Below are 25,799 nucleotides of genomic sequence, written 5' to 3' on the forward strand. Positions count from 1 at the left end.
TTCATCAGAAACAGAATTCATGTCAAAGGAATCACTCTGTGTCAGCCCTAACTTATGCAGATAATTTATCTAAACTCCAGCCCTTGAATGAGACTGTGCATTAGCTAGTTGTCACTCGATATGCTTCAACTGGGGCCCCCTTTTAATTGTGCTTAATGCTGACTTCACATGGCTTGAAAGGAATCCATCTCACCATCCCTGGGTATTGCAAGTGAATGGCATAGTCAACCTCTCATTTAAATAATGGCAGTACAGGGAATAGCTTTTAAATGGTTATCGTAAAACATATGATTAACGTCTGTAGACTGTTTACTTTTCTTCTGTGAACATTCTTTCAAGTGTGCAAATAGCTCACTGGATGGTTAAAGCCCAGTTAATCTGTTTGGGTTTTGTAATGGAGAAAAAGCAATGTCTGCTTGAAAATGTCACACAAGGAGATTTAATTTAGAGATTAAAAGCTTCCCAAGTGACTTAAAAAGTAGTTTTTAGCCCTGAATACAGTACCCCTTCTTTTTAATGCTCTCTGTTTTAATTTTGTTTCTGCTGTGTAATTGTGCCCTGGCTTGTTAATTGAAAGACCCAGCTTTGTAACCCTTACTCCTCTGAGTAATTCCTATTTGCTCTTAAGGAAAGGAGCCTTAATATTTAAGGCTTGTATCTGGAGCTGGTTTCTGCTTTCTGAGTAGGAACTGTACCTCAATCCAGAGAGGATGGGTGGGCTCTCTGTCCTCCCCTGCACACCTTCAACATCTGCCCCTGGTTTTACCAAGCATTTCTAGGGGTCCTCACCTCCACTCCTGGTTTCAGAAAAGTTTTCCTAGGTTTGCTCAAAAGCAAACATCGTTTGCAATTTTAATGACTTTTAAACTTGTTCTGGAGATTACTTTGGAATAATGCCATGTTATTGAGTACCTAGTCACCACATGGGTAGGCCCTGGGGTCTTTTGGCTGACTTTGAAACTAAAATAACCATGAAGCTGTTGCAGGGTCCATCTTTGTGTTGAACATTTAAGAGAATATCTAGTACAGCATCACACCAAAATTGTTTCTGAGATTGCTAAATTCTAAATAACAAAAATAATTATCTCTGACTGGAGAGGTGACTGAGGGAGTGAATAACATCATTTTTTCTTGTTTAAAAAATGAGAATGTGAAAAAGCCTTTGAAAACCCTAAGTGAAGTCACAAATACTGTAATAAAAGTAAATTGATAGAAATTTAGAAACGTGCATTTTTTCTTTATATTTTATTTATTTCCATATTTCAATACTGATGGTGCTTTATGTTCCTCTTCTATAGGAATTCCAAGGCCTCCACATCCTCCAGATATATCTCCTTATTATCCATTATCACCAGGCACTGTAGGACAAATCCCCCATCCGCTAGGATGGTTAGTACCACAGTAAGGAGTTCCATTTTTTTAATTTCTTTTTTTCTTTTTCTGATACGTAAAATTTATGTAAAAATATATTTGTGTGTGTGTATGTATGTGTGTGCACTGGGATGAGTTTGTTTGCCAACTGCTACTTCACTGTGTTATGAATTTACCCACCTCATGGAGGTTAATTAAAATATATGCCAGGTCGTGTGGTCATAAACAAACCTGAGCAGTTGGACACAGCTTTACATGTCATCCTAACCAGCTGACAGATCATGAAGCATGAATTTTTAAACCCTTCTGCAGAAATGTCCTTTTCTTGTTATTGCCCTTACACTGCACCGCATGAGTTTTTCTCAGATTTGGTTTTCTGGGGACTCAGGGTGGTTCTCACAGACCCTTGGTTTTTTTTGTTTTTACTAGGACCATCCTCACTACAAATTTGCAATTTTAAGTTTCATTTGCCTTGTCTGTTGAAAACCCTTTTGTTTTTCTTATGAAACAGTAGAGCTTTACATCAGCCATGAGTAGCATTCCTAGTTGAGATGTGGCTGGGCAGTTGGCAATTGGCATCTAAGGAATGGAATTTTAAACAAGAAAAAGGAATTAGTTTACTTTAAAACTGGTTAAGAAAAAAGAAGTGGAAAGTTAGTTTGGGGTTTAGATTCATTTTCAACTCCTGAGATCCCACTTGCACAGCCTTGCTGGGTATGAGGCTCCCAGCAGTAATCAAGTCCTTATTTTCTTTTATTTATGTTGCCATCTCTCAATAGGTTTATAATATACTTAAGCACTGCCTAAGTATTTTGTGTAGTATATTTGATTTAAATGTTTATAAAATCCATTTGTATTGCTGGATACAACAGTTCTCTGCATTATAAATCAAGACTTTACCCAGTTTTTCTCATGTAACAGGCCTCCTCTGTTTTGGGGTGATCATATTTTCTTATAGAAATGAATTGCCCAAAGTTCAAAATAGTTTGCTCCTGCTTGAGGTTGTTTGACCAGCTCTGCTAAAATACCTCTCCACAAGTTCCTCCATGAGGAACTGGAGTTGATACCCCACAGGAGAGCAGGGCAGGGCAGGAGGTCACTGCATATCCCCAGGTCTTGGGCAAGGAGAGGTGGTGGCATCAGAGGCCTTGGAGACCTTTCTCAAGCACAAAAGTGTTGATGCAGGGGAGGTGGAGCTTCTGGCCATTTTGCAGGCTGTCCTTCCTTGTGGTGGTCATGCAGCTATTTTGGATAGAGGTTCCCCCACCCTGAGGGTGAAGCATGTCCATCACCTCTCTGCTGAATGTTGCTTCTCCAGAAGAGCACATCATAAGCAGAAGTAAAACCCAAAGCATTGCTCCCTGAAATCTGAAATTCCTCCTGTTTGTGGTGATTTACCTTTTCCAAAGGACACCCTGAACAATTGTAGACTGCATGTGAGCTCCTTAGCTCAAATTTGCACAGCAGCAGCCTCAACGTTTCAAACAAATACACTCAGCCAGTGCCAAAAGTCAGTGAAATGAAAGACATGAGAGTAAAGGGAAGAAACTCTTCACTGTCCCTGACCTGTACCCCATTGCTCATGTGTGTGTCTGTATTGTGCAGACACAGGTTTGTCCTCCTTGCACCTCATGCCATGGCTGCCAAAGCACATGAATGATGCCACGTGTGGCCAGTTTCACCAGACAGGTGCTAATGGCCACCTCTGTCTCTGGACAGCTCTGCCATGCCCACTGCTTCAGAACAAGTCAACACCATGGTGTGCTTAGAGCCTTCCCACAGCTCTTACAGCTTCTCCCAGTGGTTTTTGTTGAGGGGTGACACCATCACATTGGCTTTTGCTCTAGGAGAGTAGCATGGCCAGCTTCACAGAAGTAACCCAAGTTTTTAATTTCCCCTCTCCTTGCCACTTGCACTTCACCATCAACTTCCCAACCCATCTGTCCTCCACTGGCCTGCATGTTTCTGGCATAGTACCCGCTCCAAAAGCATCCTGCCCAGTCAGATGATGTATTTGAAGGACAGATGAAACGAGCTAGCCAGCACAGACAAACCTCCATCAGAAAAAGTTGTGTGTCTTTCATGAGGATGCTGTTTTGCATGTTGCTGTATTTTTTAATTATTGTAATGAGGTGTGATTGTCTATTGGTTACCCACAATACTTCTTGGGGACTCTCCCCCGGTAACTCTTGTCAACACTTGTTAATCTGACAAAAGGCTACAAATTAAGCTCTGTTAATTTAATGTTTTCTCACCGAGATCTAAATACCGAAAGAGGCCCAAAGCGCAACTGAAGTCCTTTGATTCACTGTACTTTATTTTGGTATAAATTTACATTCATTATTGTTTTCCTTTGGATGTGTAGCCCTCAATTAGTGTGATGGCTCCATTAAAGCAAGCGAGACTTCGCCTTTAATTATTACAACAAAACACCTAGTTTCAGCTTGGGGAGAGGGTCTCTATTGACATAAGCAGAGGTTATAAAATTTAATTAGCCATTCCTATCAGATTTATGGCATTCAAATTGTTCTGTGTTTCTTTCCTTTGATCCTTGCTGTACAATCCCCAAGATTTTTGTTCTGATCAAATGAGAATAAAGCTTACTGTGCAGAGAGAAGTTTTTTGTTGTTCTTTTTTTTTTTTTTAAGCCCTTTTTTCCTTTCTCTCATTCTCTCTCTCCCTTCCTTTTTGCCAGGCAAGGTCAGCCAGTGTACCCAATCACGACAGGGGGTTTCCGCCACCCCTACCCAACAGCTCTGACCGTCAATGCTTCCATGTCAAGGTGAGTTCAAATACTGAGGTCCTAAATCAAGAGCAAATGTAGCTCCTCCTCCCACTCTCTGTAGGAGAGCATTTCATCTAGCCAGCAGATTCCTGAAAGCATTTCAGTTAAACATCCATCCTTAGCTTTTTGGTGGGGTGGAGGAGAGGGCGAGGGCTACCTTCCCATGTGAGGAGAAGGTGGTGTCCTAAAGCTGTCATTGGGCCTCAAGCATTTGCCTTAGAGGGAGAGGTGGAGGAGTGAGAAGCCACCTTTAAAAGCCAAACTAAATGAAAGAGCTGGGAGAGTGTAATGTTGAAAAAGCAGGGATGAGAAGTCGTGATAGCCTTTGCTTTCTTGGTGGCCACCAGCCAGAGCAGCACTGAGTGCGCAGGAGGGAGGCTCAGGAGGGAGGAGGACTGCTCTTCAGCAGGGTTGGGAGGAAGGTTATTGTGCTGTTTTCCCCTCCCAAAGCTCCAAACACTAATAGTCAACATAAAAGGGCCTGCCTGACCCTCAAAAGCTTTAGAAGTATATATTTCTCCCCCTCCCTACCTCCAATTAATTCCATCTAATTTTCCAGGGGCTGCTAGTTTTATTTACAAACTGGTTGGCAGCACTATGTTTAAGTAATCAGTAATTGCTCCTAATGATAGTTTTATTTTCTGTTCATCTGATTTTCAGCCTGGTTAATTAAATCGGTGGAAGTTTAGACTTTCCTGATGGGCTGAAACAGCTAATCCATTTTGATGATGGCACATAATTAAATTAGCATGCATTACATAGCAAGGTTCCACATCTCTTCTCTGCTCTGTCCCTTCCTCTCCATCTCTGCAGTTTAATATGTGAGCACTGGTGCATAGATGATCTAAGGAGGAAAAGACTGGTGAGGGCTGGGGGGAAGCACACCTCATTGAGAAGTGGAAATCAGTACCTAGGGCTTGTGAATGAATGGGTGGGAAAACAGTGTGATGTGTGCTTTAGATAAGTAAACAAAAACCTAAAAATTTAAATTAAAATGCTGGTCCAGCAAATAGATAACTGGAAAATCAACTTAAAAAAAAAAAAGGGTAGTCCCAGAACAAAAAAAAAATACTAGGCTGGGGAGAGAGCTGCAAATTTAAACAATGGTTCCCTCCCCCTATTTAATCTTTTTTAATATCTATAAAAGACTTGCAGGCATGGTGTGAGGCAAAGTAGAGCTTGATTTAGTTTAATTATTATTAGAGAGGCTAGTCATTTGAGGGAGGGGGGAGATGTGGAAGCAGGAGGGGCTATATTCCCAAGATAGACTTTATGAAAGGTATCTAGTTAAAAAGAGTACACAGCAAATTAAATACATTATTGTGGTAATGGGACGACAGAAGTAGAGGTCTATTATACTTATGGCAGTTATAGGAAATGTAGGCTCCTTGCCCTGTTCTAGCACATCCTTTGATATTCATTCCATTCAGCAGCAGGGCCAGGACTTCTCAGAATTAAGTGATGGGTCATTATACTTTAAACACCATGGAGAAGCCTAGATTGGCAATTAAACAGCACTTGCTGACACTCGCTTGTGCCACCCTGTGACCCCCTTTAGATTGAGTTGTTGGAGCTCGGGGCCCTCAGCCTGCTAAATTGGTAGCAGGCACTTCTCCTGACGAGGGCTGGCTCTGAAATCTGCCGGCTTCAAAGGGAGCAAGATCATGTATAAACCATAATGTGGGTGCACCGTGGCTCAAAAAATAAGGCAGGAATAGATGAAATGTTACAAGTGCAAGGGGAAAATGAGAGAATAATGACAAATCTAATGCAACTCAAAGCAGAATTGTTGCACAGAAAAATGCATCCCACTGCTTGTGCATAAAATCAAGGCAGGCAGATGACATCCAGTTAACAGAAACATGTCAACAGTGAAGTAAAGTGAGAGTGAGTAAGAGAGAAGCCCCTGAGACAGCCAGGAACAAAAAATTAGTTGTCCTTAACAAGTTAAGACTCATCATTATATTCTGGCTTGGAGCCATAAAAGGAGACAGTAGTATATAATGAGCTGCTTAGAATTTTTAGGCTGTTTATTGCAATTCATGGAATACTTGTCTAGAGAAAAAAATCTGGTGAATGTCTTAGGCGAAGGTGAGGGGTGTGCACATACACAGGGAGCCTTTCTTTTTGTCTCTGACAGAAGCCCGTACGTGCGCACGTGCTTGGGCACACGTGCAGGGGGATGAATTGATTTTAGGTGTTTACCCTTTGTTTCAGCCCAGAAACTTCTCCTCTGGTTTCCCCTAGATGGGAACACGCTCTGTGCTCTCACACGTGGTTTCATGTATGTTTTCCTGTGTCAGCCTGGGCTCAGCAGGGGGACAGCCCTTGCCCAGGTGTCTGGTGTGGTCAGGAGATTGGTGCCCATGCTGGCCTCCAGACGTGCTGGCCCTGGGCAACTGCCCTGCAGGGCCCTGCTGCAAGCCCCTGCTGCAAATCTTGCCTTTGCTGTGCTGGCTCTGCCCCAGCACTGAAGTCAGCACAGATCTCAAACCTCACCCCTCCATCCACAATTTTCCAGAGCCTGCCTTCAGAAATAGTTCCCATCTTTGCCAGCATTATGGTGTAGATCTTTGGGGCCTGTAGTGCTTCCCAACCTTTAGTTCCCTAAGCTTAGAAATTGCTGTTTATTAGTTTAAGTGTGCTTATGAATAGTTTATAAAAGGTTAATGGGTGACTTAGGGTGATTTTTCATAAATGGTTTAGACTGTTAAGGTAGTGTCTTTAACCAGTTACAACTCTTAGTTGTTGCTTGTAGCCTTGCCACACTCAGGTTGTATGCCTGTAGTATGCCTGTAAGATCTCTTGATCCTTCATTACCCCTTGCAATATGCCTTTAAGGTAAAAGGAGACAGGGCTAACTGAGTGATGGGCAAACAGTGGACCCACTTTGAAAAAAACAACTGCTGTGAGAGGAAATCAGGAAATAATTTAGCAGAATTACACCAGACAAACACTGCACAGCAGTTAAGTGGTGGCAGTGGAAAATACCTTCTGTAATTGAAATTTCAGGGGAAATTCACTTTTGCTGAATGTAATTACTGAAGTTGGAGCGTAGCCAGGAAGTTAAAAATTAACACCCTTCCCCTGCTCATATTGCCACTTGAGTGGCTGTCTGCATGGAAATGAGCAGGCACTCAGATCTTGGGGTGAACCCTCATCCCACCAATGGAAGTCCATGGGAATGTGGGAGCAATTTTGGGTCTGGAGCATGTTTTTATACCCCTCATATATAGGAAGGGGTGTGTAAGTCCAATAGGCAGCCTTGTGAATTGGACAGATTCAGTATGAAAAAGTGAATGGTCATTGGTAATGAACACAGCACTTCCTCATGGAAACTGCAACCCTGAAAATAACCACTGAGCTGCAGCTGCCTGTTGATGAAGGCTGCTGTCTCTGGAGGTTAGAGCCCAGTGAGTAAAATATCCCAGCTGAGGTCAGTGGAGGCTTTGCCATCCTTCAGGCTTTCACACAATGTGGGCATGCTGTGCTCTGCACTTAGATTTTCTCCCTGCTGGTACATGCCCACTGCACTTCATGCTGAGCCCTCATGTCAGACCAGCAGAGTTCTTCCTGCCTGCATTCTGAAGGAAGGCTTTTCATCTCCATCCTTCATTGTCCCTTTGTCTCTTGCCTAGCCAGCCCCAGCAGCATGGTCCTCTCTGAAACACTGGGTCTTGCCTAGGACAGTCCCTTGATAGGATGTGCCTCAACCTTTTATCACTGTGCTTAGACTGTGTTCAGCAAGGTCATTTTTTAACCACTGTTTTTATTTTTGATCATGTTTGTTAGTTATTTTTTTAAAAAATCCAGTTCATACTGCCAGTTTTTATTTGCATTGTACCATGTCTGGAGGTCCCAGGTGCTTTGTGAACAAATTTTAGATATGTCCAATCAAAATACATACACGTGGAAGTAGAGAAAGAACAGAAAAAAAGTAATACAAAGGCCCAGTTTGTATCTTGCTGATGGTAAGCAGTTCTGTGGCAGAACTGGGACAAGGATGCCAGTCTCCTTTGCAGCCTCGACATTGTCTTCTGTTCTGACCTGCCATGAACCAAAGCATATCCTCAAATGTGTGCTTCTCTCCCAGCTACTTTTGTCAGAGAGTGGGAAGGCACTTGGACAACCCACTTGGCGATTTGTGTCCGTGAGTCTTTAGCAGAAGTAGGAATGACCATTTTGCTGCCCATTCTCCTCTTCCCTTGCCATCCCACCTTCCTGCCTCCCTTCTCTCCGTGCCTTTGTTCATGAAGAACTGCAATTCTCTACAACTTGAACAATTTCACATTCTCCCTGTGAGTCCTTGCTCTTCCCACCACTGCCTTCAAAGACAAAATAGTTCTGTCTAATCACCCTGAGTACTACCAGCTGATAGACAAAAGATCCTCAGAGCTTGTAGTGGACAGTGCTCTTGTTCATGAAAGTACTTCTGTGTCATCTTGTGAGTGCAGAGAATGTCTAGGCAGTCACAGGGGATGGGATTGTTAAACTTGGTATTGGAATTTATCAGAGGGAAAGAAAAAGATAACTCCACTGTATTTCTGATGCTTATACACGATGATATCCATGCTATATCACCCCACTTTAAATCCTTTGGATAGGAAAAAATCGTTGTATATTGATGATAGAAGAAATAATTATTTATCCCATTGAGTGTTCCATAATCTTGGGTTATTTTAGTTGGATCAGATTGTTCAAAATCTGGGATGAGAGTGGGGATTTGCAGTGAGAAAAGCCCTTGCCAGATCACTTTAATTTTGGCATTTTGAGGAAAGCTACTTCTGAAACATAATTTTAGGCTAGAACACATTCCTTGGAAACCTGTTGACTTCAGTGGGGGAAGGCAGTCAGTCATGCTGTGCTTTCTTTATTTACTGCAAAGCCTTTCTGAGATTGTTGAGAAACAGTGATATAAGTCAATCCTGCTTTTGAGAATTTTGTTCATTTTTGTTCATTGAGAATTTTGTTAATTTATTTTATATTTCATAAAATATAAAAAGTCTGAATGATTGTGCCGTGTTTGTGCTGTGATCCCGACCAAGCAATTAGATTCATGCAGAAGGATTGCATATCCCTCTGAATCCACTTGCAGGACTGGGATCTGTCCATGTATATGACCATAAACCATAAAGCTGACAACATTTTTTTCTCTTTAGAAAGGCTAGATTGTTAAAGCCTTTCTAGGTTACTTAAATGGATCAAAAATTCCACAATCTTCCACCTTCTGTTAAAGCAGTATGGCTCAGAGATTTATTAGACACAAATAAATATTTTCTTTTGCTCCATCAACAAAATGTAGCTAATGAGACGTCTATAAGTATTATCAAAAATGCATCTAGAATGTGTTGGCATTAATATTTTATTTTGCTGTCAATATAGAATAAAAGATGTCATCCTAAATTCACAACATGATTCAAAACTATAAAAATTGATTCCTTGGCTGCCACACATAATTTCTCAGCAAAGAAATGAACTGGTGGATTTTGTTTCAGGTAGCTGAAATTCCACCTTCATGCAAGTTCATCCAGTTGAATTCGCCTTTTGTTAATGTTAAAAATCATGATGTCTCGTGTCAGTAATGATAATGAAGGGGAAGATTGGCTTTAATGACATTAGAAGAGTCATTATGTTTAATTTATTGCTAATTAATGCTGCCAGCTTTCATATGCTTTGTCTAGCTGTCATGTGCTTGTTATATGCCAGTTTTTTTTTTTTTTTTAAATGTGTGTACACATCCCTCCCCATTCATTCATTTTTATTCTGACAATTTACACAGCTTTCTCTCCTCTAGGTTTCCTCCACACATGGTCCCGCCACACCATAGTTTACACACAACTGGAATTCCTCATCCGGCCATAGTCACACCAACAGTCAAACAGGAATCTTCCCAGAGCGACGTCGGCTCACTCCACAGCTCGTAAGTTGTTTCTTCCCCTGTCTTCTCTTTGGGATACTCAAAGCATGTGTGGCTTGTAAAAAGGCTTGGGTTTGTGATGTTTTTGCTGTGAAATGTCATAGGCAAGTAGTTACTAATTTCACCTGTTTCAACAAGGAAGTGGAATTTTCTTGATTGAGATTCAAGTTTCTTGACCAGTTTCTCTATTACTCAGTGTCTAGTTAGAAGCCTTGAGATAACAGATGCACCACTAAGTATAAATGGCTTCTTCAAAGCTGCAGAGGGCTGGTTTCAAGTTTAGGTTTGAACTGATGAGAGCCCATTGATAAAGAGGTATAATTATTTCCTCTACTGTGATGCTCAAGCTCTCCCTCTGAGCCCATTTTTCGGGAGCCCATGTCCTCCCAAGATCCTTGTAGGGGCTCAGAGGGTACTTGGTGATGTTACATAAACATGAGATGAGTTTTCTTATACTGGTTTTAAGACTGTTGCCATACAGCAGCCAGGGTGAAGGGTCTAGAGAACCTTCTGGTCCTCTTCCTAGAGATTAATGCTAGAGAAATTAAGGGGATTAATTTAATAAACTCACAAGGGGTTCTCACTGTGAGGTCTCTGTCTGTTCTATCTTTGCTCTTCAGAAAACATCAGGACTCCAAAAAAGAAGAAGAGAAAAAGAAGCCACACATAAAGAAACCTCTTAATGCATTTATGTTGTATATGAAGGAAATGAGAGCAAAAGTTGTAGCAGAATGCACATTGAAAGAGAGCGCAGCCATCAACCAAATCCTCGGTCGAAGGGTAGGTAACAAGGGACAGGCACAAGCAGGGCCTGAAACTTGGTTGGATTCACACTTTCTGAATCACTGTGTTTTTCTGCCATTGTGAAAATGAATAGGGGAATTGCTAAACCAAAGGCCTTGATTTGTTTTTTTAGTTTTCTCAGGCACTTCTTGCCAGTGGGGTCATTCATGGGGAAGAGGAGGAATTGATTAATAGTGGTGTTATTTCAGTATCATTTCCATGACTGGTTGATGAAAAAAATCTTAAGATTTTTATTTTGGCCTAAGATAGGCAGAAAAGTAAATGGGAAATGAAAAACCTTTGAGTACAGTACCAGTATTAGCACCTGTGAGAGCTAGAAGAGGAGAGGAAGTGACAGTGGGGGAGACACCTCCAAAGCTGGAACTGAGTTCTGGCTCAGAATGAGTGGTTCAGCTTCTGGACCATCTCCCCTGCTGTCTGTTTTTGTTTAGATTTCTTAATTCTCCTCTCTCAACAGGAGACAAAGGGGTTGAGTGCATGTAAATGATTAGTTGTGGTTCAGTTGATTTAACTGCAGTTATAATCTAGAGCTGTAAATAAAATACAAATGTCAGCATGCCAGATCATCTGTTTTTATCTCTTTTTTTATGAAAATCGATTCTAACTGTAGCTATATGTATAAATAACACACTTTGCTGTTAACATGCTTAAAAACCCCCCAACCACTAGTGCTTTTTATTTTGTCTTTTTGTCTTTTCTCCACCCCAGTGGCACGCGTTATCCAGAGAAGAGCAAGCGAAATACTATGAACTAGCAAGGAAGGAGCGACAGCTTCACATGCAGCTGTACCCGGGCTGGTCTGCACGGGATAACTATGTAGGTTCCTATTTAGGTAGAAACTTGTAGTAGTAGAGCTTGTAGAAATGTCTGTGTGACTTGCTGAGCTACAGCCACACATTGCACACAAGCACTGCGTGGAAAGTCTCGGGACCCCAATCTGGTAACAACAACAGGCGCTTCCCTCGGAGATACTGAAACTATTGGAGGGTAATTCCCACTTGGATGAAGCTCCCTGGCTGGGACTAGTATGGGGTTCGAATTTGAGGATAACAGTAGAGCTCTGTGAAAAAAGTCTTCCCTTCACTTTTACCAGCATCTGGAAATGCTGTTTGGCTTGCTGGTCATTTTGAATTTCATTTTTTAAAATGAAATTTAAAATGCCCCTTGTATGCTCCTCTCCTTTCCACCAAAAGAGATAAATAATTAGTGTCTTGTGCTTATGTGTGTGAGAGTGTAGTGGAAAGTGGAAAAATGACTTATCCTAGCTTCAGAGAAGGACTGGCAAAACCAAAAGCATTGTATTTTTGAAAGTCTTACTCTCAAGTGGGGTTAAATTAATAATTTCACACTCTGTAGTTGTGTATTTTGTTTATGTTTTCTTTTTCATGCCCATATTACCTATTTTTTCCCCCTACCCCTCTAATTTTTTAAAAAGTATATTGGGATTCATGATCAATTAATGGATTATTTAAAATTGATTCCTCCTTCTGCTTTTCAGAAAACCTGTTTTTGAGCTAAAAGTGCTAGTATTTTTTGTCTGTTAAAAAGCATAAGGGCAGCTTTATAACCCCTAGTACTAAATAGCTCCTTCCATGAAGGGTAAGCAGTGCAGATGGTAATAAGTGTTTGCAAGCCTAAGCCCATAAATTCTTGACAGATTTGTGGATTGGTGAGAGCTCTAAACCCTTTTAAATAGGATTATAGCAGCATCTTGTTTTTTTGGTTTTTTTTTTTAAGTTAAATAAAAATCACCTAAAACTCTCAAGGTCTGTAACTCTGTAATAAACCCTGTTCTCTGCCTTCTAGTCACACTTCCCTGCAGATTTGGGGACCAACAGCTCTTAAGATTGATGCCAGTTTTGACCTCACCTTACAGTTTTGCTGAAGTCTGTCTTTTCCATCCTCATCATAATCACTGCCTGTTTTACCATAAATATTCTATTTTACTGTATATGACAGTACTTGCCTCTGTGAATCTGCATTTTTGTATGTATGGGTGGGAGGAAGCCAGTTTAGAGTCTGCAGTGAAGCCAGGAGAAGCAGCAGCAGCTCTTTACACTCTTCTGCGATTTCAGTGGTGAAGAATACACATGCTCACTTATTTAGCAATATGTACTTAAGGACACTTTTTCAAATCCTTCTGTTTTCTTGATCATCTTTTCTTCCCACCGGGCTCAGCTCTCCCTCCTTGGTCATTACAGGTACACCTGCGCATGCTCAATTGTCCTTCCAGTTCAGAATATTCTTAATCCTGTGCTCCTCAGAGGAGAGCTTTTTAAGCCTGATGAGGCACAGCTCCTGCTTAGCACATTTTCCTTCCCTTTTCAGCACAGTCTGGCCTGAGGCTGTCAGACCATAGGCTCGAGGTAGTTGCTCAGCACTGTGCAGTATTATCGTCTTGGGTGTTCAAAAGGGAGTCTAGGCTCGACTGAGGTTTTGGGAATGCTCATTCTGCGCAGTGACTGTGCCACCGACAGATGGGCATGTACAAAGCCTCAGTGTTTAGGACCTTTTACTTTTGTCCTCACTGTGTGAACACTGAGAAACCCTTTCTTCTCAAGCTAAAAAGGACAGGATGAGAAAGCCGGTGCTTTCCCAGCGGCTTGATGCTGTACCCCCAGGTGACCTTCAGGGGGAACCTTCCTGCCTGAGGAGAGCGTGGTACCTTTGCATCATCTGCAGGATTTATTTATGTCTCCTCTCCTGGTCCATTCACAGCTCTCCTGAGTGCCCCTCCTCCCTCAGCCGTTTGTAGGGTCTTGAGCCTTTCACACATCTAGCAGGGGAGCGACTTTGGGCTGCTTGAAGTGGTTAAATTGTTAAGCACCTCACATCAGGCTCAGGGATAAGGCCAGCTATAGCCCAAGTCTTCAGAGACAGGAGCAGTGCATTCAGGAAATGCAGCTTTCAGCCTCATGGCTTGTTGGTGTCACAAGGCACGTTGGCTCTTCTTCCTGAGATCTAATGTGAGATGTTTAGCAGTGCTGAGTGCTGGACTCAGAAGTATGTAAGGGTCCAGTCACCTCACCCACTGCTTGTTTAGAAAATTAGTACCAAAGAACTCTGCAGACCTATCAAAGCCCATGTTGGTTTGGTTCTGGAGAGGAAGCTACCAAAATTGTTAGCAGGTATTTAATCCATATTTACGTGCAGCATAAAAATTTGTGTAGTATGACGACAGAAAATGTTACAACCTGCTCAAGTCTTGGGAGAATAATCTTAGGCAAAGAAAAAATGGTGCCTTCTGCAGAGCACTTGAAAAACTGCTGCCACAGTTATTTCAGTTATTTCCTTAAATCGATATATTAATTTAGCTACATAGTCTAATATCCTCTTGTAGCCCAGAAATTGAACAAGCAAACCAGATTATTCTTCTCCCTGATGCTTTGAAAAGGGTGTAAAGAAGTTGATGTGACATCTGTCCATTCTTTGTTAGGAAGAAAGAGTTTTAAAAGCTTGTGTTGAAAAAGAACAAGACATTCCTGGTCCCTGGCTGACATTCCTATAGATCAGCTGTTTTTAACAGATTGCTCCCTAATGGCATTACAGTGCTTTAATACCTGGCTTGAAGAGCTTGTGAAAGGCAGGTGACTCCTGACCTTTGTTCTGGCTGGCCCTCGAGTGAAGAAGTTATAAGGTCTCAAATTGAAATAGCCCTTGAATTCCCAAATGTACTGAAAAATTAGGCAAATTTGCCACAGATGCAGTCTGTTAATTATGCCAGTGGCCTCTTTGAGATTAAATAAAAGTCAGGCTTATGATCTTGAGACAATTGTCTGGTTTTGGTTATGTTGTTGAAAGCTGGAAAAAATTCACTGATTTTTGCAGAGTTACTGTCAATCTAGATCAATATAGATGGAGCAGAGTCTGAGCCTCTTGCATCTTATGTGATACATGGATTTCAAGATACCATGCTTTTCCCTATTCTGTTCTCAAGGAGCTTTAGGAGCAATGCTTGTCTGCCTTTATCTGCCTGTCATGTTAGACTGATGGCTGCTCTAGCAAGTGACAACTTTCATATTCCAAAAAATTACCCCAAGAGTTGTCAGAGATTATATGTCATCAGCATCAAGGCTGCAGGATTATGTGCCTGTTTAAAGTTCCTTTGAGGTGGGCAGTTCACACTGCTTTTTCCATCTCCAGAAAGATCTCATAAACCTGGAACAGCCTGGACAACAGGATGGTAGTTTACAATGCTGAGCAAGCATGGAGAATGAGTGCAGAAACCCTGTGCCACAAGGCCAGCTTTGTGGAGGAAAAACAGGACAATGACAGATCAATGTCCTACATTCACGTTGGGGGAATTTTTTACTAATACATTCCAGGAAATCTATCATAGGGAGCATCCCAAGTGTGGATGTGCCACACTGAAGTCCATCTTAACCATGTATCTGGAATCCATCTACTGAGAAAGATGCCCACTGTGTGGGAGAACCTCTTGGCTTTCCCAGACACATCCAACCCTTCAAAAGTTCTGTGAGATTCCTTCTTCCAAGATATGTTTGTTGCCCCTTGACCACAAGGGACTGCTGCTCTGAGGTCTTCTCACCAGCTGCACTTGCTACCATGTCTTCAAAGCCAGGAATTCTTGTGCTGTTCACAGCTGACATTGCTGGCCCAAAAGTTGTTGCTTTTAGCATTTGGAGAGCTGTGAAAATGAAATTACTCTGTTGCCTACACTGGCCTTGTTGTACTAGTCTGCTAAACCCTGTACCTCAGTGTTAGAGGAGTTTTCTTGGAAAAATAGCTTTTCTCTTTTGAGCTGTGCTTATTACTTCATATTTTTTCTATTGGAAAGCAATTACTGTTTTTTTACAGAAGCTGGGCTCCCAGTTGTCCTCTCCCACACTGCTGGAGAGAAACAGAATAGGCTTTTCCCCCTACAGTCAAAAACTGTAACAAATTTCATCATCTTGTGATACAGCATTTGGGAAAGGGATAGAGTTTAGCAAAATATTACTGGCTGTTTCCTTGTGATAGGACAAAATGTGGGAAGGGTCTTGGCTATGTCTGGATTTTTTTTTCCTTGTCCTGGCATTGCTTTCTAGGTTGTCAGTGGAACTATAAAACTGCAGGTTAGGATACAATCATTACTGTGGGCTTCCTTGTCTGCTTGAATGCTTGGGATTTGGTGCTGAGGAACTCCAGAGGCTCAGTCTGACCTCACTCTCCCCTCTCTATTCTCCCTCTCCTTCCCCTCTCTGCCCCACCAATACATGACCACAGATGATTCCTGAAACTTCTGCATGCAGGAGCGCACACATGTGAGACGCTTTTGGCTTCATGATGATCTTAGCTCAAAAGCAGCATCTTGCAAATCCTTCTGCCCCCACCCCCCCAGCTGCCCATGGCCTTGGTGGGTGTTTGCACTGGGTGGACAGCAGTGAGGCTGTCTGAAAATTCACAGGGTAGGCAGGCAGAGTCAGTCCTGGGGGTGCAGCATCTCCCTGGGGCCATCCAAAGTTCCCTGCACAGGGGGTGAGCCAGCATCACACTTCAGTGTCCCCCCCTGGGAGCTTCCTGCTCCAGCTGCAGCCTCATTACTCCGTGCCCTCTTGCAAGGACACTTCTTTGGGGCTTAATTCTAATCCTTCTCCTTTGTGTATGTTTTCTGCAGGGAAAGAAGAAGAAGAGGAAAAGGGATAAGCAGCCAGGAGAGACCAATGGTAAGTAAAGTCTAAACCTCTTGCTTAGTGGAAGTGTGGCAGTCCTGGTGTGACCCTTGTAGGTAGGGGGGAGGTGGGCACAGGTCTCCTGGCCTCAGGGGAGCCAGTCCCTATGCTAGACAGCATTTTTTTTTTTTAAATGCACTCCAATAATTCCCGCGTTACCGCCCTTCTAAACCTAGTAACCCAGCCATTGCATGTCAGAGCCTCCTCCTCGCGCGGCACGGCCGGGTTTGTCCGCGTGGCTGCCGAGGCTGTAGCGCAGAGCCGTAGCTGTAATGCCTGTGCCGTGGTTTATCAGCCGTGCGCTTCCTGCGCGCGCGTGTGTGCGTGTCCGTGTGCGTGCGCTGTTAATTTGGGCTGTCCCTGGATGTCCTGATGCATGCCTTACAGTGGTAAATCGCACCCATCTTAAATTAAGGAGGTTTGCCATTCTATATAGGAAATTAGAAATACTGCATAGGCAATCTCATAGTCGATCTTGAAGAAGCCCTAACTTAGTTTTTTTGAAGCCTTTGTATAATTTGTTCTTTTTTTTCAGAACACAGCGAATGTTTCCTAAATCCTTGCCTTTCACTTCCTCCGATTACAGGTGCTAACGTCATTTTGAGTCATTTAAAATAGTTTATAAACTGCTTTTTAATTTTTTTTTCCTGCCATTATAGATTTTAACATTAAACACTTATGACATTAAGAAAAAAATACCATCCACACGTTTTGATAGTATTTATTATCTATATATCTTTATATCTATTATGTTTGATAGTATTTTTTAATTTTGTTTTTTGTTTTTGTAACAATTGCTATTAAAACAGTAATACAGTAAAAATAACGCAAGAGTTGTACTAACTGTGCAAATTGAATATGCAGTATTTCTTTAAAGAGACTGATAAAGAATGGAAGCAAGTCAGTAATGAACCTCCTTAATCTAATGGCATTTTTCATGGCTCCCACTAAGTCTTCTCACATTAGCATGCATACGCATTTTTTTATTATTATTTTAGTTTTGGATCTTTTTTTTTTCCTTTCTGCTCAAGCCTGTTCATTGCACTTCACTAGCTGTACTAACTCAGCACCTTGCCATGCTTTACATTTTATTTTCTGGCTGATACTAACATGCTCATTCCGCAGTCTGCTTATTCTTATCCATTCTTTTAAATACAAATTAATGAAAACAAGTAAATTGAATGTTATTCCAAAAGCTGCATTATCCCAGGAGATATAATTTCTTTTTTTTCCTTTCTTTTTTTTTTCTCTTATTTTGTATCTGAGTTGAAGAAAAAAGCATGTTCAGGATCTAACTTCCATACTCAGCTTCTTTTCTTCCTTCCCCCCCCTAAAAAAAAAAAAAAAAGAAAAAAGAAACCCCAGCCCAAATCAATCTTGCCTGAAACATCCTGCTAGACCAACCATAAAGACTTTCCTCTACCTGCTCTCTTAAAAGGGAAAGAAACAGTCCTTTATAAAGGGATACTGCAGCTTTAATTGCAACAGCTAATCTCAAGAGTTGAATAAAAATGTAATTATCACTTTTTTTAACTTTTAAATCGAAAGTCAATATTTGCAATTAATAACAAGGACATTGATTTTTATTCCCTTTTTTATTTTTATTTTTTCCTTATTTTTACCTTTCTCTTTTTTCTCCCCTTTTCTCTCTTCCTCTCTCTCTCTCTCTCTCTCTCACTCCCCCCTCTCCCCTTTTCTTTTTTTCCTCTCTCCCTTTTCTGCTCGCTTTTCTTGAACTCATTCAGACCTGAGCGCTCCTAAGAAATGCCGAGCGCGCTTTGGCCTTGATCAACAGAATAACTGGTGCGGCCCCTGCAGGTGTGTATAGTTTTCCCAGACTCGCTATGGCTGATTTGCAGCTGGTTTATTTGGTACTTTCCCCTTTTTTTTCCTGCCTTGTTGCTTTGTAGCTCTGTGTTGTGATCTAGAAGACACAAGGGAGTGGGACACTGCCATCAGTAATCATCTCTCTGAAAGGGTTTTGCTTTTTTTTTTTTTCCCTTTGTTGGTTGGTTGGTTGTTTTTTTTTTTTTTTTTGCCTTCCCCTTTGCTGCTGCTAGCCAAAAACCCACTGTAAAACAGCATCAACCTTAAGCCCATCTGATCCGTGGCTCAACCACGCTCCTGCCTTCCAAGCCTCCACCCAAGGACAGTGGCTCCCAAAGCCCTTGATAACGCGGCACTGAGTGCGGTACCCACGCCACACAGGCTCGTGGCTGTGTCGGAGATTTTTTTTTTTTGGTTTTCCTTTGGCTCATTGTGAAAGTCCTGTTTTCCTTCCTGCCCTTGGTACGAGGGGAGATTACCAAATAAAGCGGAGGTGATTGCAAGCTGAACGTAGCTGTAGCTGGATGACGCAGACCAAATGAGCTCTATCCACCATTGTGTTGTATTTTTTGTGTTTACCTTATGCTAACAGATGCAAATACTCCAAAGAAGTGTCGGGCATTGTTCGGGCTTGACCGACAGAGTTTATGGTGCAAACCATGCAGGTATAAAACTACCCATTAGGCCTTTGGGGAAATAAAAGCAATCTGTCCTCTTAGTGCATTTGTGTGATTTTATTTTTTTAATCTTTTTTCCCCACTCCCCACCTTTCTCTCTCCCACAGCATCAATTGCTAATAATCTTTGATCTTTGGAATTTCTTGCTAATTTAATGCCATTTTCTCTCTTTCTTTACCAATAACCTCTCCCTGGTGGTAGAACTGGGAACAAGAAAACTCAAAGTCCTTAAAACTGGCAATTTTTTGGCTTTTTTTTTGGTTATTTTTTCCAGATTGTCAGCAAAATTAATGTTTAGCTGGACATTTATATTTTGTCTTTCATTTGGGTCTGTGTCCCCTGCCTGCAGAGGCTTTTTAAAAAGGTTCTGAGATCTGCAGTACTAGTGTTTTTCTCGTTATTAGAGATGTAAAAGCCAGTGTTTACAGCTTATATTGTATTCATTCTTTTGGTATCATCTGAAATATTAAAACAGCTACACCTGTTGGCTACTTTGCCTCTGTAAGGTTTATGTAGATATATATTTTTTTAATTATCTGAAATCTTTTTTCCTAATCCCAAATTTTTTTTTTTTCTTAAATTTTATCCCAACAAGTGAGCTGTAAACGTCTGAGCTCTAGACAAAACTAATTACAACTTTAGTAGCACAGTTTCCAGCATTAAAAGGAGATGAAAGACATCAGAGAGCCCAAATTCCGGCAGCCCATGTTCTACTGGAGTTTTAATTCCATGTGTTACTCAGTACGTACTTCTTTCTTGGTGGAGGGATACCGAGTAGTTCTTTTCTCATTCCTTTTTCCTTATATGATCGCATTTGGTTAAATTTGTTGTTTCTTTATTCTGATACAAGCAGTCTTTGAATTTGGAATATTATGATGGTAGGTATTTCAACCCAAACCACACTCTGTGTGTAGTGATTCCTCTCCCACATTTTCCCCTCTTACTCATGCCAGTCCCATGTGCTCCATCTCATTTAGAATGTAGCTCAGACGTCCATCGTATTTTGTGTATGCACGCAGTCTTGTCTGTGCTTAGTGTCCAGGATTGAGGGTGGTGGTTTGTGTCAGTGTACCAGAGGAGGCACCAGAAATGCCTTCTGCAGGTTGTATGTTGTCCCATTTGAGGCACTGTATTATGGGGTGCTGGGGGTTAGGTATCAGTACCAGGACGCGTGTTAAACAAGCTGGGAAAGCAGCAGGTTTGTAGTGCTCGAAGGGAGAAGGGTTCAGTCCAGAAGAGCTGAGTAGCTACTTCACTGTGTCAGGAGGCTCATGCTAAGCCAAGGACTGCAGTGCTGTGTTTAGTTAGGCTCTATTCTGTGGTTACTTTGCTGCACACTATCAGCAGATATTTGTGTAGTCTAGAGATAGAGTATGTGAAGCATGTCAGGCTCTGCATGCCAAGTACCAGAACTGGGGGCACATCATGTTTGTGTTGCTTTATCTTTTCCTGGCTGCTTAAGTAAGCAACATACTTTTAAAACTACATTTTATCAGCAAGGAAACTTTTTATTTGGTCTGTACAGTGCTTAGGTTACATGTGAAGCATAAACCCTCTCTTAACTTTTACCAGATTTTGGTCAGAAGTCTTTTCAGTGCATCAGGGACAACTTCAGTGGTACAGCTATAGGTCTGGACTTAGTGATTCAGAGTCAGCTGCTTTTCTTTTTGTTTTGGTTTGGTTTCTTGTTTTGTTTTGTTTTTTCATGCATGGAGGCATTTTACCACTAGGTATTAGAGCATTTATCTCCTAGTTCTGGTCCTAACCGTTATAACATTGCATTTGCTAGCATGGTAGCATTTTGTTGCACACCTTAGGTAGGTGCTAAAGATGTGCAGTTTGCTACTGTAGTGAAAACTGAGACATCTTTGCCCACAGCAACTGAATAAAGCCTTGCACTCTTTTGTGGCTTTCACTCATGGCAATTGCAGCATTACAGGTTTCCTGATGCTGTTCCAGGGCTAGTTCCAAAAGCAGCAAAAGTGGGTTCAGGTCTGCTGTGTTTGCTCTACTGATGTAGCAAGTTAACACTTTCAGAGCAATGCACAAGTGAATAATCCTCATTAGTGCTTCTGAGGGGGCAATATGTAGTACTTTTGTTCCAGCCTTTTGGAGAGCAAAACTGAGGCACAAGTAGTTCCTTAGATTTTCGCTTACTCCCCCTCACCAGAGCTGCCTGGTGGTCTTCACGTCTGCTAAAATTAGGCTTGCATGGTTTGGGGGTTTGCCCTCTGGACCATTTGTCCCACTTAACCCTGACAGGTACATGACCACAGGTAACCATGGTGCGATTGGCATAGATTGCAGAAATATCTCCAACCATGAGCCATCATGATTTAAGTAAATATTATTTTCAGACTCCTGAGTGGCCACACTATTAAAGAGTTTGGCAAAAGAAGCAATATGCTCCCTTAATCCTAGTCAAAGGAAAATTACTTCAGGTAGCAGAGCAATGGGGTTTTTTTTTAAAAGGTTGTTAGCTCTGCAGTGTCAGAAAGTCAGGTAAATCTGGTCTAAAGCTGCTTTGCCATGGGAGCTGTTTCTTTCAGGCCACAGAACCTAAATAATATTAAAAAAAATTTGAAATGCTGGCATACTAGATTCAAAGTGCCTCCAGTTAAGTAATTTACCGCCCTGTAGGTTCAGAGCAGTCCAGTTAAAGGACTTTTGGACCCCCATCAATGAGGCAGGCAGAGCTTGGGTCTCTGCTTGCAAGTAATTTCAATTTGGGGATAGAGAGGGAGTCCTGCAGTCTCCAGATTGTAAGAACTCATCTTTCCACACAAGTAGGATTGGTGAGCTTTGTGGAGCTTGACTGTCTTGCTGGAGCTGTACAGAAGGTCCAAACAGGAGCTGTGGCCCTGGTAGTGTTGCACAGCTGAAGTAGGAAGTAGTGAGAGGAGAGGGGAGAGAGAACAGCAGAACTGTCCTTAGCCAAGAGCCAGAGATCTCCAGTGTTGTTTTTTGATGGTAGAAGAATTAACAAGGTCTGTTTTGAGCCCACCAAATTAATTTTTTCCTGTCTTTTAACGTTGCTCTAATAAAGCATGGTTTACAGCCTTCACTTGCTGTCTTCTATCTTTCTTTCTTTCTTTTTAACATTTAAGTTGCATGGTTGTCTTTAGTTTTTAGCATGTATTGATCTGCAGGCTAACGTGGTTAAAACTCTAATAGCCCTAACCCCTTACCTCGCCATGTGGCACATGGAGCAGAATCTGAGAGCAGACCTGAGTCTCTGGAGGAAGGGATGTCACAGCACTGTTCCCTCACTGAAGCTGGTGAAAGATGGGGTACTGGGTTTGTTGTTCCCTTCCTGGCTATGGGAGATGATAGTTTTAACTCCAGGATCAAGGTAGTGTGGTCTCCTTTGCAAATGAGAAGCATCTCATTGCCTCGAGGGTGGAGCTTGGTTTAACCTAGTCAAATGCCATACCTAGGGGAGAACACTGGTGACCAGCAGGGGATCTGGGGCACCTCCCGGAGTGGGGAATGTCCCCTGGTGACACTCAACTGCTGTGCCACGCTCAGGCACTCCCTCTGATGGAGTTGCAGAGCTGGGGTGATGTATCCACTGGAGAGGGAGAGCAACCTCCTCCTTCACGTTGGTGGCTTTGTGCAGCTTAGCTGAGCATCCAAAGTTCTCGTGGCAGAGCTGCTCCAGACCGGCTTTGTCCTATGCCTTGGGCTGTGTGACAGCACTTCAGCACTTCCCATGGGAAGTGTGATTGTGGATCGGAGGGCTGAAGAGCCAGCATGCTTAGGGTCAAGGTGGCCACTGGACATCATTTTGCCAGATACTGTGGTTGTTTGCCTCATTACTTCTGTCCTGCTGCTAGAATTGTCTTGCACATACTTGGCAAGAGAGATGGTGTGAAACTGTCATCTGTTTTCATTGCTCCTTTACATTATCCAGTGGACAGAGGGAGGAGAAAAGATCTCTGTCGGGTCATTTATTTATTTGAAGATGAGCGGCTCTTGCGAGACTCTCACATACCCTGGTGTGAAATTAAGATCCATGTTGCTCCTCACCTTTGTACCTGTCGTCGTGCTCTTCACCTACTGAAATTGGATCCCACTCTGGAGTTACATGGATGGCCTCTCAGAGGAAAATCCCCAAAATGCAGACAAGCAGCTTCCCAAATCTACCATTCTCCCCTAAAACAAAAACTAAAACTGAGTCGATTTAAAGCCACAACCTGCAGGCCATACAACCAGTTATTCTTGTTATTTTGGATCATACTCTGTTTTTCCTGTTCTTTTCCTGTTTTTTTCTTCTGTTTGCTTTGTTTGTTCGTTTTGTTTTTATTTCCCCTCTTTCTTGTTCTCTCTGTTATATATCCCTTCTGTCTGACTGACATTTCTGGATTTGGTGTGGTTCTTAACAGAGGAGAAAGCAATGAGCAGTAGTTTGCAGCTGATCTTGCCTCCCAAGGGCAGGGCATCGTACGAGACCACAGGTGATGCAGGTGTAGCTATAGCCCCATTGAGTTAGACAGTGTTATGGGACATCTTGAGATACCGTCAGCTATCAAGGGTTTTTATTTTAGGAGGATTAAATTACTTTTTAATATTTTTTTTTCACATGTAGGAAAGTTTGTAGATTAGAACAGTGGGCTCCAAAACCCATTTATCTGGTTTTCTGATTATGAAAATAAGGAAAGGAGGCGGCCTGAAGAGGAGAGGGATGAAGAGACAATTAATTGGTGAATCCTTTCCAAATCTGTTAGCCGAGGGGAGGTTCCCCAGCGGGTTTGGTGCCAAGGACACCCTGCCAGACCCCCAGGATGGCACGTGGGGCCAGGATGCCACCCATGCAGAGCCCAGAGTAGCTGACTGATGGCTCTTTGCTGTAGATGACTGTCTCCATCAGCGTCTCTGCCCTTTATTCATGGATAACTCTCTCCCTGTTTCTAGGAGAAAAAAAAAGTGCGTTCGCTACATACAAGGTGAAGGCAGCTGCGTCAGCCCACCCTCTTCAGATGGAAGCTTACTAGACTCTCCTCCGTCCTCCCCCGCCATGCTCGCCTCCCCCTCCAGAGACTCGAAACCACAGACTGAACAAACGCAACCCCTCTCGCTGTCATTGAAGCCCGACCCGCTGGCGCACCTGGTGATGATGCCGCCGCCATCCTCGCTCGTGCTCGCTGAGAGCGCCGCGAGCAAGCCCGGCGCCCTGCCCGCCGCCAGCTGCCCCAACGGGGCCCTGGACCACCCGCCGGCCGCCCTCCCGCCGGCCGCAGCCGCATCCCTCGCACAGCCCTCGACGTCCTCCTTGCATTCCCACAGCTCGCTGCCGGGGACACAGCCCCAGCCGCTCTCCCTTGTAACGAAGTCCTTAGAATAGCTTTAGCCTCGTTAGCCCTTTCGGTTTCCTTTCGGGGGGATTGAATTCTGTTGGTATTTAGGGTTTTGGTTTGGTTTTTTTTTTCCTTTTCTTTATTTTTTTTTTTCTTCTCCTTGTCGTCCGCTGTTTGTCGTCGTTTCTCGGTTTCATTTTTAATTTGTGCCATGTGGCTACATTAGTTGATGTTTTATCGAGTTCATTGGTCAATATTTGACCCATTCTTATTTCAATTTCTCCTTTTTAAATATGTAGATGAGAAAAGCCTCATGATTCTGCCAAAATTTTTATCAACAGCTGTTTAAAGTCTTTGTAGCGTTTAAAAAATATATATATATACATAATTGTTATGTAGTTCCAATAGCTTAGTTTTAAAGACTGATTTTAAAAATTAAAAAAAAAAAAGAAGCAATTTTGAAGCAGCCCTTGCCAGAGGCATTGGTTCTTTATTATTTGTATTAAATACGAGCTTGCGAACCAATCATTTTACATCTGGTTTTTAAACCTTTAAGGGCACAACGAATGCGGTGCCGCTACTACTTCTTTTTTTTTTCTTCCTTGTGTGAAACAACCTTTATTGTGATGTTACTTGTTATTGTTTAAATGTACAGAAACAAAGGGTTAAAAAAATGTGTTAATATACCTTGTTCCATGGTGTTGTTCTTTTTGGGGGAGGGGACGCTACTCAACAATTAAAAGTATCACAACGCTATTGGACCAGTAGTATTTATTGCTTTAGAAATTGCTTGTTGTATCTGTATGTTGTCCCTTTTTAAATGTTTTTTTCTTCTTTTACTTTTTTCTCGAAACATTGTATAAAGGGGTTTTTTTTTTCCTTTAGTGTAAGCATCTTATATATAACAACTCATTTGTACAAGGTTTTTAAGTTTATATATAAATGTGTATATATATATTTTTTCCGGGATTTTGTTTTTGATTTGTTTTCATGATTTTTTTTTTTTTTTTTTTTTTTTTTTTTGCTATATGAAATACGGTTGCCACCAAATGGACATTCGCAGATGCATTTTTTTCAAGGATCAATAGTGTAAAGAATAAAATTGCTTTAAAAGCCATTACACTCAAAAAGACTTGAAAATTTAGCAAGGGAATTTTTAGCAATGCTGTTTGAAAAATAGCAAGGTCCAAGTGTCTCCCGTTCAGAACTGCAGCTGAATCCCCTGCGACATTAGGACTGTAGGCTGTGTGCAAAATTTTTATGTGCCAAAATTCTCAGTGACTTTTAACTTTCTCCCGACAACTTTATTATTTTTTTTTAATGCTGTAATTTTTTTGTTCATCATGTTTTGCTGTGATGTTACATAGGTAGATATGTATGTAGTTTTAATGTCACCTATAACAGACGTGTTTGGTAGCAGATTGTCCGGAAAGCATTTAAAATGAAGAG

The 25,799-nt window shown here is 42.0% G+C and overlaps 1 protein-coding gene across 17 annotated transcripts in view; it reads left to right on the forward strand.

Annotated features, from left to right (window-relative positions):
• The window catches only part of TCF7L2 (transcription factor 7 like 2), a 170,593-nt gene extending 145,281 nt beyond the window's left edge, over positions 1-25,312 (forward strand). For 2 of the 17 annotated variants that reach the window (XM_066554129.1, XM_066554135.1), the window contains 9 exons: positions 1,299-1,401; positions 4,067-4,153; positions 9,936-10,076; positions 10,694-10,853; positions 11,586-11,693; positions 16,495-16,543; positions 17,085-17,135; positions 18,295-18,367; positions 23,968-25,312. In XM_066554129.1, coding sequence (XP_066410226.1) covers positions 1,299-1,401; positions 4,067-4,153; positions 9,936-10,076; positions 10,694-10,853; positions 11,586-11,693; positions 16,495-16,543; positions 17,085-17,135; positions 18,295-18,367; positions 23,968-24,397 — 1,202 coding nt within the window. In that variant the 3' untranslated portion in view covers positions 24,398-25,312. Of the gene's footprint in view, positions 1-1,298; positions 1,402-4,066; positions 4,154-9,935; positions 10,077-10,693; positions 10,854-11,585; positions 11,694-16,494; positions 16,544-17,084; positions 17,136-18,294; positions 18,368-18,968; positions 19,042-19,906; positions 19,933-23,967 lie in introns of those variants that run through there. The other 15 variants (XM_066554131.1, XM_066554137.1, XM_066554132.1 and 12 more) reach the window with 12 other exon arrangements.
• The last annotated feature ends 487 nt before the right edge of the window (positions 25,313-25,799 follow it).

The sequence above is a fragment of the Molothrus aeneus genome, chromosome 8 (genome assembly GCF_037042795.1).
Source record: "Molothrus aeneus isolate 106 chromosome 8, BPBGC_Maene_1.0, whole genome shotgun sequence".
Lineage (NCBI taxonomy): Eukaryota > Metazoa > Chordata > Aves > Passeriformes > Icteridae > Molothrus > Molothrus aeneus.